A 17,717-nucleotide genomic window follows, 5' to 3' on the forward strand; every position below is an offset into this window, starting at 1 on the left:
GAAAGAGGAAACCATCAGTTTTTAATATGATGTTCACTGGATTCAAGTAACATCAAAGCACTCAAACACACTCATAACATCGAACCAAAGGCTGAAGAAAAGCTTTTAGTATATTTGGGTTTCATAATCTTTTTTTTGCTCTTTTAAAAATCTGAAAAATTCTTTTCTCATACATTTGCTCAGCAGGCAAAGCAGCGTCAAATCTTCACAAATGACTGGCCTGCAGCACCAGAATACATTTTACAGCTTGTTTCGCATGTTCATTGCCGTTGCCAGTGTATTAGAGCGGTCCACGCTGGAACCAGTTCACATACCACACAGTCAACAAACACGGTATAGAGTGGTCTCGGAGGACTTTGCTGTCTTGCAGATGGCTAAAACTTTATATGCACGTTGTGTTGTGGTTTACAAATGTGTTTGTTTGTTGCCTTATATTTTTGTTTTAACAAGAAGTGGGCTCAGTGCGAGATCTCACCACAGGACACGCTGCACAAGTGCGTCAATACAGAGCCGCTACCACGACATAACAATTCCCAGCAGTTCTCTCACACTCAAGTGGCACAGATACATATAATTTCTCTTTGTGGAGCTTACATAAAATACAAAAGCAGATACTTTTATGAAGATGCAAGCTAGACAGACATCTTTCATGACTGGTTGCTCTTCTTAAATGGGGATTCCACAGATTCTACACGTCAACGTTATTTTTCCAGGTGCTATGAAGTCCTGATGTTTAGGTGAAACAGTATATCTCCTGTGTTTGCAGGCTGGAAGCGCTGGAATACATTATTTTTGCTTAGGCTACAAGTTTGATGCATTTTTTGTCAGGACTGTAGACTTCAGGATGAGGCGGTATCCAGTTAATGTCTGACATGTCTGTTGTGTCCACAGGGAGAGAAGGGTGATACTGGGCCAACTGGTGCTGCTGGAGCTCAAGGTGCCCCGGTGAGTTGATAATGATTTCATGCATTAATATGTATTTGTACATAAACAGTTAACTCAGTGCTGTTGTTGATTTTAAACTGACACGTAAAGTTTTGAAGGAAAGTGCAATCAGGACATTAATACCAGAGCTGAAATTAATTGCAGCCTTTTAAACGCTGCTAGTAAACACACACACACACACACACACACACACACACACACACACACACCAGGAAACAGGAGATGGTAAAAGCTGTTTTAAAGCTCTGTGCTTGAACAGGGAGCAGTCAGGTTACTCATCTATTTTACGGGGGCAGTCACTTCATTGTGGAAGTCACTTTCTCCCAATAAAAAGTCTTTTATCTATTTACCGAATAGATTTACTGCATCTCATTGATTAATGTTGAATATATTTCTCATCGAGCAGTCCATCCTGGATACAAACTCTTGTGTAAAAGAATCAGTTAAACTCAACAGAATCGATCATTTTTTACAACAAATTGAAGGTTAGATTTGACGCAGCTTCAGAAAATACCTTGAGCTTCACTCACAAACTGAGTCAGAAAAGTGTTCCAGCATTATATATATATACATATATATATATATATATGTATATATATATATATTAGGGGTGCAACGATACACAAAATTCACGGTTCGGTTTGATACTTTGGTGTCACGGTGCAACTACTTTTCCGAGAATACCTGCTTCTTTTGTGGTTCGGACTCCTGACATTTCTTTGGAGGTGGAGGAACATCACAGTAATTGCTTAAAGGAGCTTCTTCGACATCTTTAAGAGTTTTAAACAAATGTCTGTCCTCCTCCAGAAAATCTTATGTACGCAAACACGCGTTGCAACTTCTTATCTTGTGCGTGTTTTTTATTTTGACAGCGAATGCGCACCTGCGGACCACTTATGTGCAGCCCTGGTTATTTAGCTCGTCATATTGCAGCCACAGAAATTATTTTGTCCATGAAACCATAAAGCTGCACTTTCTTTTTGCCTTATAGTCTGATTTGTCATAACTTTTCCGTTTTGCGGTAAGCTTTTCTTTGGCTGTCACTTCTTCACCCTGACCTGTCTTATTTGGCTCAGCAGAACTAAAATATATATCTGTCTGTGAAGGTTCTCAATCATCCAGGTCATCGTAGTGAAATATATATCCTGCCGCACTCACATAACGCTCAGCGATTCTCTGCGCGATCAACCTCTCACATGTTTAAGCTGTGGGAGATTTCACTTGTCATGTTTGCATAGTAAGCTAACGATTGATAAGACGATGTCAGAGGAATTGGTGCACAAATTATCATCACTCACCAATCAGTGCTGTCGCTCTCTATACACAGTTCGCGCGATTGCAAAGTGAAAGCAAAAAAACAAGCGCAAATTCAAACGCGATGTCAATATGTCACATATTGACAGTGGCTCACCGATGCCAATGACATAATTACCCAGCTACATTTCCAAAAGAATGCAAAAGCATTGACATATATTTGCATTGCGAGCCCTGTATCTGATTGAGGAATCACTCATCTTTGGAAAAGAGAGTTTATTACAGAGAAATGTCTCTTTCCAAAATAAAAGCTATACTATCCGCTTCTTCTGGGCTATATTCTCAGCAGCATATTAAACAGCTGTCTAAATGACTCGGGTAAAGTTAGTAGCATGCTTGTTGTTTTTGTCTGCTTCCACTTGTCTTTGCACTAGGATGATGTCGGCGTAAATGTGCAGTCATATTCGTTGTGTTCCCACTAGTGCTTTCAAGTTAATCTCGTTGAAATGACGTTAACGCCACAACACGCAAATCTCCGTTAACGAGCTACCGCCGATCGCCCTGTGCATGGGGCTGGACGGCGTCAACACGTTAACGAGCTAACTGCGCTAACGCACTAGCTCCCACCCATGTAATTGAGCATTGCGTGGCACATCCAACATACTGTTTTACTTTAGTCCATGACACGCTTACCTTCAGGGTCATACGTCACATGAAAACCAAAATAGTTCCAAAGGCCAGATCTGAATGAGGGTGGGGGAGGTTCAATTTGCCATGTTGCAACGAGCTTAGCTTCTGTCTCGCTAGCTTGCCCTGCGCTCAGTGAATCTGCGTTCGACTACTCCGCCTAGGCTGCACTGTCGAGCGCAGATCCACTGAGCGCTCAAAACAGACAGCATCGTCAGAAGGAAAGTTGATAAAATAAATAAAACATTTTGTATTGTCCGATACATATGCGTACCGAACCGAAAGCACTGTATCGAACGGTTCAATATCGATACGAGTATCGTTGCACCCCTAACATATATATATATAACACCCAGCACGCCCCTGCGGGCGGTTTATCCTTCAAGCTCGGGTCCTCTACCAGAGGCCTGGGAGCTTGAGGGTCCTGCGCAGTATCTTAGCTGTTCCCAGGACTGCGCTCTTCTGGACAGAGATCTCCGATGTTATTCCCGGGATCTGCTGGAGCCACTCGCCTAGCTTGGGAGTCACCGCACCTAGTGCTCCGATTACCACGGGGACCACCATTACCTTCACCCTCCACATCCTCTCGAGCTCTTCTCTGAGCCCTTGGTATTTCTCCAGCTTCTCGTGTTCCTTCTTCCTGATATTGCTGTCATTCGGAACCGCTACATCGATCACTACGGCCGTCTTCTTCTGTTTGTCTACCACCACTATGTCCGGTTGGTTAGCCACCACCATTTTGTCCGTCTGTATCTGGAAGTCCCACAGGATCTTAGCTCGGTCATTCTCCACCACCCTTGGGGGCATCTCCCATTTTGACCTTGGGACATCCAGGTTATACTCGGCACAGATGTTCCTGTACACTATGCCGGCCACTTGGTTGTGGCGTTCCATGTATGCCTTGCCTGCTAGCATCTTGCACCCTGCTGTTATGTGCTGGATTGTCTCTGGGGCATCTTTACACAGCCTGCACCTGGGGTCTTGCCTGGTGTGATAGACCCCAGCCTCTATGGATCTTGTACTCAGAGCTTGGTCTTGTGCTGCCATGATTAGTGCCTCTGTGCTGTCTTTCAGTCCAGCTTTGTCCAGCCACTGGTAGGATTTCTGGATATCAGCCACCTCCTCTATCTGCCGGTGGTACATACCGTGCAGGGGCCTGTCCTTCCATGATGGTTCCTCGTCTCCCTCCTCTTTCTTGGGTTTCTGCTGCCTGAGGTATTCACTGAGCACTCGGTCAGTTGGGGCCATCTTCCCAATGTATTCTTGGATGTTCCTTGTCTCATCCTGGACTGTGGTGCTGACACTCACCAGTCCCCGGCCCCCTTCCTTCCGCTTAGCGTACAGCCTCAGGGTGCTGGACTTGGGGTGAAACCCTCCATGCATGGTAAGGAGCTTTCTTGTCTTTATGTCAGTGGCTTCTATCTCCTCCTTTGGCCAGCCTATTACCCCAGCAGGGTACCTGATCACGGGCAGGGCGTACGTGTTGATGGCCCGGATCTTGTTCTTACCATTCAGCTGACTCCTCAGGACTTGCCTGACCCTCTGCAGGTACTTGGTGGTTGCAGCCTTTCTAGCGGCCTCTTCATGGTTCCCATTTGCCTGCGGGATCCCCAGGTACTTGTAACTGTCCTCTATGTCTGCAATGTTGCCTTCTGGTAGTTTGATCCCCTCAGTTCTGACTACCTTCCCTCTCTTTGTTACCATCCGACTACACTTCTCCAGTCCGAACGACATTCCAATGTCATTGCTGTATAGCCTGGTAGTGTGGATCAGTGAATCGATGTCTCGTTCACTCTTGGCATACAGCTTGATGTCATCGATGTAGAGGAGGTGGCTGACAACTGCTCCGTAGCCAGTCTTGTTAATGATCTCACTGAGGGGGTTCAGGCCTATGCAGAACAGCAGTGGGGACAGAGCATCTCCTTGTTAGATCCCGCACTTGATGGTGACTTGTGCTATGGGCTTGGAGTTGGCCTCTAGTGTTGTACGCCACATCCCCATTGAGTTCCTGATGAAGGCTCTTAGGGTCCCATTGATCTTGTACAATTCTAGGCATTCCAGTATCCAGCTGTGGGGCATTGAGTCATAGGCCTTCTTGTAATCAATCCAGGCAGTGCACAGGTTGGTCAGTCTGGTCTTGCAGTCTTGGCTGACTGTTCTGTCTACCAGTAGCTGGTGTTTTGCGCCTCTGGTATTCTTGCCAATTCCTTTCTGTGTCCCACTCATGTATTGACCCATGTGCCTGTTCATCTTAGCCGATATGATGCCTGACAGGAGCTTCCATGTAGTACTGAGGCAGGTTACTGGTCGGTAGTTGGAGGGGACCAGTCCCTTCTTGGGGTCCTTGGGGATCAGGACCGTCCGACCTTCGGTTAGCCATTCCGGGTGTCTCTCGTTAACTAGCAGCTGGTTCATTTGTGCTGCCAGACGCTCGTGGAGTGCAGTCAGCTTCTTTAGCCAGTAGGCGTGAACCATGTCGGGCCCTGGTGCTGTCCAACTCTTCATACTGGAGACCCTTTCTTGGATATCTGCCACTGTGATGGTTACTGGACCCTGTTCAGGGAGGTCGCTGTGGTCTGCCCTCAGATCCACTAGCCACTGAGCATTGCTGTTATGGGTTGCGTCCTTCTCCCATATGCTCTTCCAGTATTGCTCCGTCTCCAGCCTTGGTGGTGCTGTTCTCTTATTATTGTTCCCTTGCCACTGAGAGTACACCTTTGCTGGTTCTGTGGAGAACAGCTGGTTTATTCTCCTGCCTTCTATCTCTCTGGTGTACCTCCTCAAGCGGCTGGCCAAGGCTGTGAGTCTTTGCTTGGCAGTTTCCAAGGCCTCAGGTATGGACAGCTTGCTGTATTTCTTATGCACCTTCTTTGTCGCACCTTTCTGCAACTCCGTTAGTTGGCTAACCTCCCTCCTATATATATATATATATATATATATATATATATATATATATATTTGTTCGACATGAGAAGCAAGGTGCGAAACAACTGTCTGCTCCTTTCTGGCTCTGCTAATGGCCAAGATGTGAAAAAGAACATGAAATTAGTACTTGAGCCCAGAAAGACATCAGAACAGTGTTCACTGAGGTCAGCGATCCAAGGAGCTGTGGGTCATCTCTCACGAACAAATGAAAAATGAAAAGTCCACTTTCAGCCGCTGCTTTGGCCCCTTTTGCTAATTAGAAAAAATGCTGGTTTACAGCACTTTATTCATATTTTCACCCCAAATTCTGTTTATACATGTTTGTTTTATAACACGTCATTTAGATTTATACTTACTAAGGTGCATATTTCATGTGTGCTTGTGTTGTTTGCTGTCTGTTTCATGCAGCAGTCTCCTATGGGAGCCAGTTTTTTTGAAGCTTGAGCCATATTTTCGAATTAAAGCCGGCGTACATCGCCCTTTGATCTTTTTTCTTTAATCGTTTTTTTCCTACTTGCTCAAATCCATGTATTAAATATAAATTCCAGCTCCACAACAGCGAAACACCAGAATGAGCCCTTTTTATTTTCATTTTAGAGCCAACAGAAACACACATACAAACAATCTTACTGCCATTTTATGGACTTTAGTGACTGTATTGCAGAGTTAGGTGTAATGGATTACCATGTAGTACTAATTTACAAATTGGGCGTGTTTGTAGCTTGAATATACTTTTATATGAGGCAGTGAGGCAGACAGAAATACACTCGGGTTTATTTATATGGGAAGTTTACAAGTTTACTTGAAAACAATCTCAGGCTGCTGTAACATCCTGTAGCTCCTCATGTTTGCACTTCTACATCCTACGTCTGTAAATGTAAATGAGTGGTAAAACTCATCACTGCCATACCCCACAACCACACACACTTCCACTTTTTAACAGGACACATATACACACAAAGTGTGAAGCTAGTTTTTCCACAGCTGCACGTGCTGATATCCAGACACCAAGTAGCATTTTGCTGATGCATTGCTTGCAAAAAAGTCTATTGCAGTGGATACCCACATTTACAAGTGAGCGCACACTGCAGGCAGTATCGCGTGCTGAACAGCTCCCCACTGCTTCCCAAAGCCAAACCCTCTCTTTCCGATCAAGCTGGTTTACACATGCAAGGCTGGTGAATGTAGGTTTTATTATTGTAAGTAGTTTTACCATGCTGTGTTGTCCCAGTAGTTATGGCCTTGTAACAGAGGTCCTGCACAGAACTGTCTCCATGTCCATGTTAAGCTGTCTGATTACCACACAGTCCTAGCTATAGACACATAAGATCTTTAGTGATGACAGCTGGGCTCAAGGTGATTTTCTTTAGTCTTCTTTGGCTGAATAAATAGGATTGTTTGTGAGTTATAGGATGCTTTCATTAAAATCTATTGGAACTTTGCTAAAAACTCTTTATTAGACATGCAAAGCTTCTCTGAGCTTCTGTGTGGTCAGAATGTGAAGCCATGTGAAGTCAAAAGCAAAGTAATTTGTCACATGCTTAAATGAATCTGGCTCCTAATAAGAAATAGTTCTGCTAACCAACCATCAGGTCAACAGTTAAAGAGTAACGTGCTTCACTCTCCTCCTCCTGATTCACCAAACTCATCCTCCCAGTTTGGTGACCTGACCGTCGGTGTTACTCAGCTCCACTACCCCAGAATCCAGCTTTAGGTCCTTTTCTAGATGCCAACGTCTGTTCTAAAATGATATTCATTCATTTTATTCATATATTTACAGAGCGATATGCAAGTACAGGCAGTACTGTTGTACCCAGTGTTTGACCTTTAATCAAAGGAAGACCTGTCAAGTACAAAAACATGAATGTCTCCATCATAAAGGTTCATCTGAAACAGAACTTGGTACAACACTGAAATCGATGCTATCCTTGAGGAAACGAGTGCGATACCATGCTGCAAGTTAGGCGTGATTCTCCAACATGTCTCTATGTGGTATCGGCTTGTTTTTCCTGTTCCAGCTGTGAGATTAGAGCTGTGGTTACTAACATATGAATCTAATCTCTGTGCACCTGCGATATATCAAAGCTGTTTGTGCTGCAGCACTTTTCTTGTCTCTCAGTCCATCTGTCATTCCACCCTTTCCCTGTTTGGCCCTCTGCTCACTTCAAGGTGAAAGTATGATGGTGTTTCAGGCTCGCGGCATTGTTGAAAGATGGATGAGAATGATGAATGTTCTAATGCAGGACCCGCTTCACTCTTTGTGTTTATGTATTGGTTTTAAGGTTAGAGTACTTGTTGTCTCCCTGGCCATCTTATTGGTACCTTAACTCTTTCTCTCTTGAATGCCTGTTAAAGTTATTGTCTAATGTGGTCTTTATTGGGAAAGAGTTAAACCAGTTGCTGAAATACTAAAACACTTCCACGTAGAAAGATTAGGAAAGACGACAGGAAGCAAACAGGATGTGTTTTTGATGAGATGGCCCTGATGTTGTCTCTGAATCAAAGCCTGTATGTCACACACCTGCCCGTGTCCACATTTATCAGCCTTATTTTACACAGCTGACTCTATTACACACTTACACAACCACAACTAATTTATCTGCATCAGTAAAGATTCACACTGGGAATCCAAAGTATGCTGATACACCAGTGCACACTTAACAGGTGGGAAGTCAGTGCTTCAATAATTCTGCATCTCTTTAATCAGCTCTTTCTGATGACACACGATTTTCAAGCTAAACTTTCAAAGCCAGTGATGATGAATCACTAAGATGGTGAGAATACAGGAACATTTGGAGCAATATATATGTCCTCTATACAATTTACATATTTAGTGAAGCAGCAGTGGAATTATTTAGAAAACTGTCATAACAAAGCCCATATTTCATCATCAGACACTGGCTCCCACCGTTTCACAGTTTCAAATATAAACTCGATCTTTATTTGACATCTGTAGACAGTTACTACATCATTGTCACATTAGCTTTGCATGTCAATGTTTTGAACAAAAATAAAATGCAGTTCACTGAAGCTGAGCTGAAGACTAAATACAGCTTTATGTAATCATGTCCTTCTGTTACTGTAATCCACAGGGGGCGCGGGGACCTCCTGGTGAACCAGGTCAACAGGTACCTCTGGTAAACTCTGAAACTAACTCGTGTCAGAACTGTTGGTGACACAAGTTGGTGACCTTAACTCATTTCTTGTGTTCTTGCATTTAGGGTGAAAAGGGGTTGCCTGGCCCACAAGGTCCCCCTGGAATAAAGGGAACACTGGTTAGTATGACATCTCTTTTCATTTGCTTCCACTTTTTAAAATGTTTCTTCAAGTATTCACAGCAAATTAGGACATTGTTAACTAATGAACATCCCTCAGGTCGCCCAATAAATCACTGAGGGATATGATTAGGGTAGCCACGTTAAATAAAAAGGTTTCAGAGACTACAGCTTTTAAAAAAAGTCCCTTGCATGCATTCTGCCTTTAAAGCTCTTCTAAGATTTCTGATTGAATACGCCAAATACACAAAAATTCCTTATAAAGGGGTAGATGTTAGCTTGAATGCTATCTTTAATATGTTCACTTGAAACCTGATGCATGTTAAGGTCAGTGATGACCCTCTCCGTATGGGCTACTGGATCAACTTTGCAACTGATCAATCAAGTTGTCTGAGTATTCTGAGTTAGCATTAGCCCAGAAGCTAGCTAATGCTATTAAAAGCTATCACTAGCAAACCAGCATGACAAATGTCACCTGCAACAGTAACTTGATTGCTTACCATTTGTTGCAGAAGTTAATTTTATATAAACACATTTTTTCCTCACGCAAAATTGCAACAACAACATGATTGGTTAGTTGCAATGTTGACCCTGGTGGTTAATAAAATGATGCAGGAACAACACCAACACAAGGATGTCAGATACACCAGCGGTCCCCAACCCCCGGGCCTCGGACCGGTACTGGTCCGTGAGTCGTTTGGTACCGGGCCGTGAGAGTTGAGGCTCAGGTGTGAAATGTATGGTTTTCAGGGTTTTTATCGGTGTTCAGCGTGATTTTGTTATCCTTTTTCTCGTTGACTCTGTTTTCCTGGGTCTTTTCACGTGTGTTATGAATAAATCTTCTTTTTTTCGGTACCAGTACTAGTTTTATTTTGTTGTATTTATCCGCGACACCTTAAAGGCCGGTCCATGAAAATATTGTGGGCCATAAACCGGTCCATGGCGCAAAAAAGGTTGGAGACCGCTGAGATACACCATATATAAAATTATTCTCCAAAGTTTTGGCAATTAGGGGATAAATGCTCTAATCATTTAAACTGACACACATCAACAGCTGTTTAGTATTCTTACAGAAAAAGACCTTATTGCTGTTCTTTTAAAAATATAGGGTTGCAAACCTCAGAGTTTAAGATATTAATACCACAGTGAACATAGTTCCTTAGGCTACTTTGTAAAAGTGCAATCACAGCAAAACATTTGTCTTAGCTTTTCTCTCGTCTATAGAGGCTCCTACTTTTACACAGCAAAATCTCCAGTGTTAAATTAACACTGGAGAGTGTCTATATGGGTCCACACCTCTAAGTGTTAAATACAACACTGTTGAGTGTTAAATTAACACTTTTGACAGTGTTATATGTTTAAAAGTAACCTAGTCAGTTTTGAAGATTAACAATGGCTAACACTGAGCAGTGCTGATTTTCTAACACTGGAATATTTCTAACATTTTGAGTTATTTTCCAGTGCTAATTTAACACTGGAGATTTTGCTGTGTAGAATCACAGTATCCAACATCATTTTTTCACCATATGTGTCTGCAAAACAAAATATTTCGGACTCAGAATGAGTCTTTGTGCAGTTTTATGTGTGCCATCTCCAGAACACGGCCGTCCCTGCGGTTAGCTCATAATGAGATCATTAATTTAGCCACGGATCCTTATGAATCCATTCACTGATTTATTTGGCAATATCATTAAAGCTGCAAGTGCCTGTTGCTGTAGACCAAAAGTCAGACCAGCATGTGCTGTGGGTTATAGCTGTACACACAGTATGGAGACCCCCCCTCTGGTAAACAAGATTACACACAGAGAAATGCAATTACAGCAGAGCCTGGAGAGCACACGCTGCTCAGTGATAATGGCTGGACACGTTGTTCACAGCTTTGTCACCCTCCTATGGCCAGAGTGGGACAGTACAGCTGGAGTGAGGGAGGGTCTCAGTGAATCGCGCTGAGACCTAAGGACACATCTACACTGCAGAAAACTGAATCAGACATGAGATTAATGGCAGATATTTTCTGCATTGGTCTGTTTTTTGCAGACTGCTCTACAATGTGAGGCTGCACAAAGGTCACCTTTCCACAACCACCAGCTTCATCTTTGAGTCTTCATCCTCCTCGTCCTATTTGTGTCAGTACAACAGAACCCAGCTATGACGTTATGCCTGCAGTGGGCCTCTGACTTATCTGACACACACAACACATATACACACAAATACACGCACACTGAGTCAAGAGGGAGGAGGAAAGTGTGTGGGCGGGATGAGCCACCCCTTGTAACTAGGCAACCACATACATTCTTGTGATTATAAAATATACAGAGATTTCAAACTTACTGTTAGCTGACCCAGTTGACACCCATTATGTTTGGCATTTCCAATGTGCCTGTTTGTGCTTTGGCTCCTTATATATCATGTACAGTCATGTGTTTCCTCCAACTTGCTGGATAAGTAAATACATTCAGGTAGCCTCTGGTTGTGACAGGTGAAGTACCTTAAGCCTGCATTCTTTCCCACTGGCCAGGTGGGGATAATATTTGAGATGTTCCAAAAGAAAAATGTCATTCCCTGACTGGTGGGCACTGGTTTTGGAGGTTGCTGGCTTGCTGGACAAAATCTTTGCACAGAAGGTGCTGCACCAAAAACCTCCTTGTTCTGGTTGCGAGCAGAGTTGCAGGGTTGACACTAGATTTTCACATTTGTCTGCAAACACACAGTAACTCTGAGCTGACAGCTGATGGCCCCCGAAGGATGCGGATTGCGACATAACTAAAATCACCCCCAATGCACCCATCATGTTTGCATTTTACAAAGTATCCCAAATTTTGGGAGTTGGTTTTGTGACATCAGCATATCCATGTGCAATCACTGCTTTTTACATTCAATGGATGATCCAGAATATATGGAGAAACTTAAATAATACAAAGTAAAACATCAAATTTCTATTTGACAATAAACAGATATTTACTGGAATAGCATAACACATAACAGAGTTAGAAACAGATCAATTCCAGCTCCGTTTCTGCAGCCTGTATCTGCAGACACACGAATCAGCAGTAACAGCGATAAGTGTATTGGGTATTTTTTTGCCTTTTCCTATCTTGACTGTTAATAAAAGAGCTCTGCTGCCTGTTCCTCCCTTACAGTCTCGCATATTTCAGGACGGTAGAATTTATTTGTGTTTTTTTTTCCTGTTGTGAAGGCATGTGGGAAGATAGAGCAGCTAACACACAGCTTCAAGCTGCGCTCTTGATACAGCAGAATGCTTTGTTGAATATGCAAACTCTGTGTGTGTTTACGCACACCACTGTCCAAATGTAGATGCCCTGTGTGTGTGTGTGTGTTTTCCTGGTGTGAGTGGACCTGCGCCATCTCATTTCTCCCTCAGTGCCTCCTGACTAAGCCGTCACGCACTCTGTCACATTCAGCCCAAAGCGCTGTGTCTGTCTCTTTCATCTCATTCTCTCTCTCTCTCCTCCTCCTTCCCTTGCTCTCTCACCCCCATCCTGCTCCCCCTCCCCCTAATGTTTGTCTCCATCCAGGGAGCCCCAGGGCCCCGGGGGCCGCCTGGAGAGATTGGCCGAGATGGTCCCAAGGTCTGTGTGTTGAATGTTTTTAATTTGTTATTATGCTAATGGCCTGCTACTCCCCAGCCGCTTGGCTATTCTCAGCCCGTTCTGATGTTGCACCCTTCCTCTCCTCTTGATGTTCCCGTGGAGAAAAGCGCATTTTTCTAAGCAGGAGTCAAACTGTTTGGAATCAGTGTGTAGATGTTTCTGAATAAATGCCAAAGATGGTTCATACTTTTGACTCTTAATGTGCAGATACTCAAATTTCTTTACAGCAAAAGCATTTGTGCAGAATTAGGCTTCACACTATGAACTCATTTAGGTGCTTATACACAAATTACACAAGCCTAATTGCTATTGCACTTGTGTAAAGTTGGATTGTTCAAAATCAAAAACTGTTTTTTTTTAAACTTGTGTGAAAAAGCTTCAGAAATTAGATCAGTCTGAGGCTCCTCACAGAGACCAGCACAGGGGGCATGAGGACACGTTCATATTTCTCTGACCTTGAAATGCATATTTCCTAGCCCTTTGGAATTTGTATACTCAGCACAGCATGCATGGCACAAAGATGGAAGGAAAGGAGGGGTAGAAGATGATTTCATGCATATCAAGGTGAAAATGGCCTCTTTGCTGTTGTGCTGAGCAGGAAAATGCTGCTTGATAAAGTGGTCATGCCAACCTATCTGTAAGGCAACATAAATAGACATTAGTCAGTGAGATTAGACTTGTATCATTAAAGCAGTCTGTACTGAGCCCAGTATATTTGTTGTAAAGGCTTACATGTACAGTGAATGCAGGTGAAGGCCTCCTTGCCTTCGCATCACCCCATTAAATTCCTGGAAACTTCCGAGGGCCTCTTAATATACCAGGAACACGTGATGAGAAACGAGGAGCTGGGGTTGGACAGTCTGCTTAGTTTGTATTGATTCAGGGGCATCTGTTAGTAGAATTGTTTGAGATTCATAATCATGTTGTTATAGATGTAAGTATGCAGAGCATGAGCTATTTATTGAGTTCTCCTTTCACAAAGCCAGATATGTTGTGCTGCCATGTTTCTAAAGTAGTAACTGATCCTTGAGAGGAACTTTTACACGTTAACTTAAAGATTTAATTTTATTTGAAATCCCTGCCAAACAGCACAAGTCTGAGCCGTCTCTCACTCGTCACAGTGTGACCGTGTGAACGCTTAGACGACTATAACCAAATCACTGTTCTGCTTGAAACCAGTGGATGTGACCGCGAGGTCTAAGATTAAGTTTAAATTCATCAATCAAGCTAAACAGATGACTGAGTTCATTTGTTACTGTGCTGTACTCAAGCACAGTTGTGGCAGTGTTTACTATAGTAGAGGTGCAATGGGAAAGCAATATTAGTGTTAGCTAGTGTTATTGTTAGCCACTGTAGATGCCTACAGCACACACCTCTTATACATTAACATTTTCAGCACAAACATGACCAGGAAACTGTAAGATTCTGAGAAAGGTTTGAATATCACGCTTCTCTCTATTTCTTTAAATATAGGATGACAATGTGAAGTGAATGTGAAAATGTAGTCATATAAATTATGCACATTGTATCCTTAAGAAAACACAAGGCTCCTAAAAAGGAAGCAACTTTTGTAGTTTTGCTTGGTGAAGCTTCCAAACAGAAGGTGCAGCACATAAAACCTCTTTCAGCTAATTCAGTTCTGCGATTGAAGACGGCATAAAAGTAAGCGCAATCAACTCCATATCGACCAGCTGCAGCATTAAAATAGTGCTTGCAAGCAGCACAGTGTTTGTAATACTCAAATTCCCACATTGGCACTGACAGCACTGGTGCTTGGAAAAGCTCTCTGTCCTCTAAATTTAGTCAGACACTTTTGTGATGTGCTACTCTGATTAGCACAGCTGGTTAACAGGGACGAGAACAGTAATGGGACTGGCTGAGAGGATTGTGATGAATCACTGTGCTGTGTGATTTATATTCACCTTCACTCATCTCCTTTGCAGCATGTGCAGCTATATGAATGCAAATAGCAGCCATGCACTGATGTGCCCTCCATGACCCTTGTGCCTGTCTTGATCTTCAAAAACTGCATCAGAGCTGAGAATGTGGGTAACAGATGACCCTCAGCAGTACGCTCAGACGGATGTTGTGTGTGTTTCATTTAGGGGAGCTGTGGAGATCCAGGAGTGGTTGGTCCTGTTGGTCCACCAGGCCTGACGGTGAGTGGGGGGCTACCTTTGTGTTGCGCTTATGTCGACAAAAAAGCCGTTTATGTAAACAGTGAGAGCCAATGAGTGAAAACTGAAGGTATAATGAACCAGAAGGTCCAACACAGCATCTCAGTGCATCATGGCATGCCCTCCTAGGCTACGTCCACACGTACCCAGGTGTTTTTGAAAACGCCGATTTTTCTATGCGTTTGCACCTTTCGTCCACACGTAAACGGCGTCTTCGCTCACTGAAAACGGAGATTTTTAAAAACGCCTGCCAGGGTGGATATTTTTGAAAACTCTGTTTTTGCATTTACGTGTGGACGAGGAAAACGGAGAAAACGGAGAAAACGCAGCGTCAAAGGTGTGCGCCTTTTTTGACGTCACACTGTGCGCCACGTTATTGTTTCGGTGAAATGAATTTCTACAATACTGTTACTGTTACTTGTAATCTCTGCAGTGTTTAAATGCTTACATATACACACAGTTACTGTCCCTCCACACAGACGACTGGTTCTGCTTCTATGCCCCATCTTTGTTTACTATTTCCCACCGAGGCTTCTAGACTTCTGATTGGCCAACATTTCTACACGGTTAGGAATATAGCGCCACCTGCTGCTTTGGCATGTTCATAGCAGCGTTTTCCTTCATTTCTGCCTTTACGTGTGGACGGGATTATTTTTTAAAACGAAAACGGAAAATCTCCATTTTCAAAAATACCCGTGTACGTGTGGACGTAGCCCTAGTCTCAAACTGAAGGTCATGGTACATATACCAAAAAGACAATGACCTCAAGCATACTTCAAAGCTTTCCAAAGACTATTTGACCAGTAAAAAGGAACACTGGAAATGGAAGTGTGACTTGAATCCACAGATTTGAGATGCAATGGATTCAAAGATAGCAAACAAGCCAGCGTCCGGGAACAGCCTGGAACTATTTGGACCTTAATAATAAACGATACTATCGAAAGTCCAAAAAACGCTGCCAGCAGTAATGACAGCTATTATCAAGGCCAAAGGAAGGCATGTAAAATATGAACTTTTATGGTTATTATATGAAAATAAGGACTGCTTACTGGTTTCATTTTGTTATTTGCCTAATAAATAATATCATTTTCAGTTTTAAACAATTCTTTTTTTCTTCTAATATATTTGGGGTTTCTTGAATGTTTTTATGACAGGTGGTCTAGTAACTCTGTTAAGCACTGCCATATAACGTCATTCTTAGCGTTGCTAAAAAGGCCATTTTAAGCATTTTCTATTATGTTTCTGTTTTTTTAGTCGCTGTTGGGTCTATTAACACTTTTTGTTGTTTTCTTATTTTGACATGTCCCCATGACCTGTTCTGCAGACTCCTGCTGAGATTAAATACAAAAACGTGATGATAGATGAGACGTCTGTTGATCTGCACAAGTATAAACATTAACACACTGCCTGATATTCAGGCCTCCAATGTGCTTTGGTGGGTCCTGCGGCACAAGTGGACTCAAAATTGTACAATAATGCTAAATGTATTTATTACTTCATCAGATTACGTCTCACATGTCTATGAATAGTTTAGTGTTGAAATGAATTCAGTTCATTAATATATTATTAAAACAAGACATCGACTTCACCAGTTTTTTTTAACCAAGGGCTCAATCCACATGTCCATGCTTTGCTTGTTGCATTGTGGACTTAACAGGCCAATCTACTCACAAGAAAATGTTTATAATATATTTGTGTTTTTGAAGCATGAAGCAAACCTGACCAAGTAGTTTTGCTTCCTAATCCTAAACCTAAGCATTCGGTGTTTGAGGTTCAAACACAATAGCAACATAAAGTGAAGTTTCATCTGTGTTTGCCTAACACAAAGATACAGCAAACATGACGATAATTGCACAATCTCCCAGTTCCAGCAGTTCCAGCCTACATAAAGGTGACAGTCTGATAATTCAGCATGAACCCACATTCCTGCTGTCAGCTCGTACTTATTTCACCAGCCTGGATCTTCCTGCTGAGTGACAGCAGCACTTTTTATGTCGCTTGTTCGTTAAGCAACATGTTACTGAAGAATTACGCCCACAAATGTCAACCGTTTAAAAAAAGAACCCAAGTTGTCTTTGCTGCTTAATTACAGGTACCTTTGTTATTTCCAAGGTGTCATCCTTCAAAGCACAATTTGCTTCAGCATTTTAGAAATGATAATTTCACAAGCAAAGGAACACTTGAAATGTCTTCGCTCAGATATCTTTATAAGCCACGTTTACCTACGCTGATGATTATCTGGAGCCCGAGGTATTTATTGACCACATTCCAAAGATCCTGGCTTTAATGTGTCGGCTCTGTGCTGGACACCAAACAATCACAGACCTGGTTTACATTCTCTGCATCTTTTCTTTTCTCCCACATCACTGAAATGTTCACCCTCTCAGGGATCAAGTGGAGAACCAGGCGTTCCAGGGCTGCCAGGGGCCATGGGTCTGCCAGGGTTCAAAGGTCATAAGGTGAGAGTCAACTCGTGTAATTACATACAAAAAAACATGGTTTATTTGTCCATAATGAAGTCTTGAAAAGGCAGCAGAGGCAGCACTTGATGAATGATTTATGGCTCTAACTGTCAGGAGCTTACATGATTTACAAGCTGTATTGTGGAAATGTTGACAGCGTAACATAATACATGCTTGTTGATGTATTATTCATACTATGCTTAGATGGCATGATTAATTTTAATGGTGCTGAAGGTTGTCCTTCACACTTCAAAAGCAGATGCCCAGACACATAAAGACACAATAAACAGCCCTGATCCAGAACATACGGCTGTGTTTGTTGCGCAGTGTGCAATCCACAGGACATGTTGTTTCTCTCTGGTTAAGTCTTCGCGCTGTCGC

General features: G+C 42.7%; 1 protein-coding gene across 1 annotated transcript in view; it reads left to right on the top strand.

Moving 5' to 3' along the window:
• Positions 1-17,717, top strand: part of LOC309714575 (uncharacterized protein) — a 79,433-nt gene that overhangs the window by 45,679 nt on the left and 16,037 nt on the right. Inside the window, exons 19-24 of the mRNA XM_082547119.1 lie at positions 892-945; positions 8,904-8,939; positions 9,033-9,086; positions 12,623-12,676; positions 14,803-14,856; positions 17,262-17,333. Of these exons, the coding sequence (XP_082403245.1) occupies positions 892-945; positions 8,904-8,939; positions 9,033-9,086; positions 12,623-12,676; positions 14,803-14,856; positions 17,262-17,333 (324 nt within the window). The remainder of the gene's footprint in view (positions 1-891; positions 946-8,903; positions 8,940-9,032; positions 9,087-12,622; positions 12,677-14,802; positions 14,857-17,261; positions 17,334-17,717) is intronic.

This window comes from Aulonocara stuartgranti (assembly GCF_965226115.1).
Source record: "Aulonocara stuartgranti genome assembly, chromosome: 9".
NCBI lineage: Eukaryota > Metazoa > Chordata > Actinopteri > Cichliformes > Cichlidae > Aulonocara > Aulonocara stuartgranti.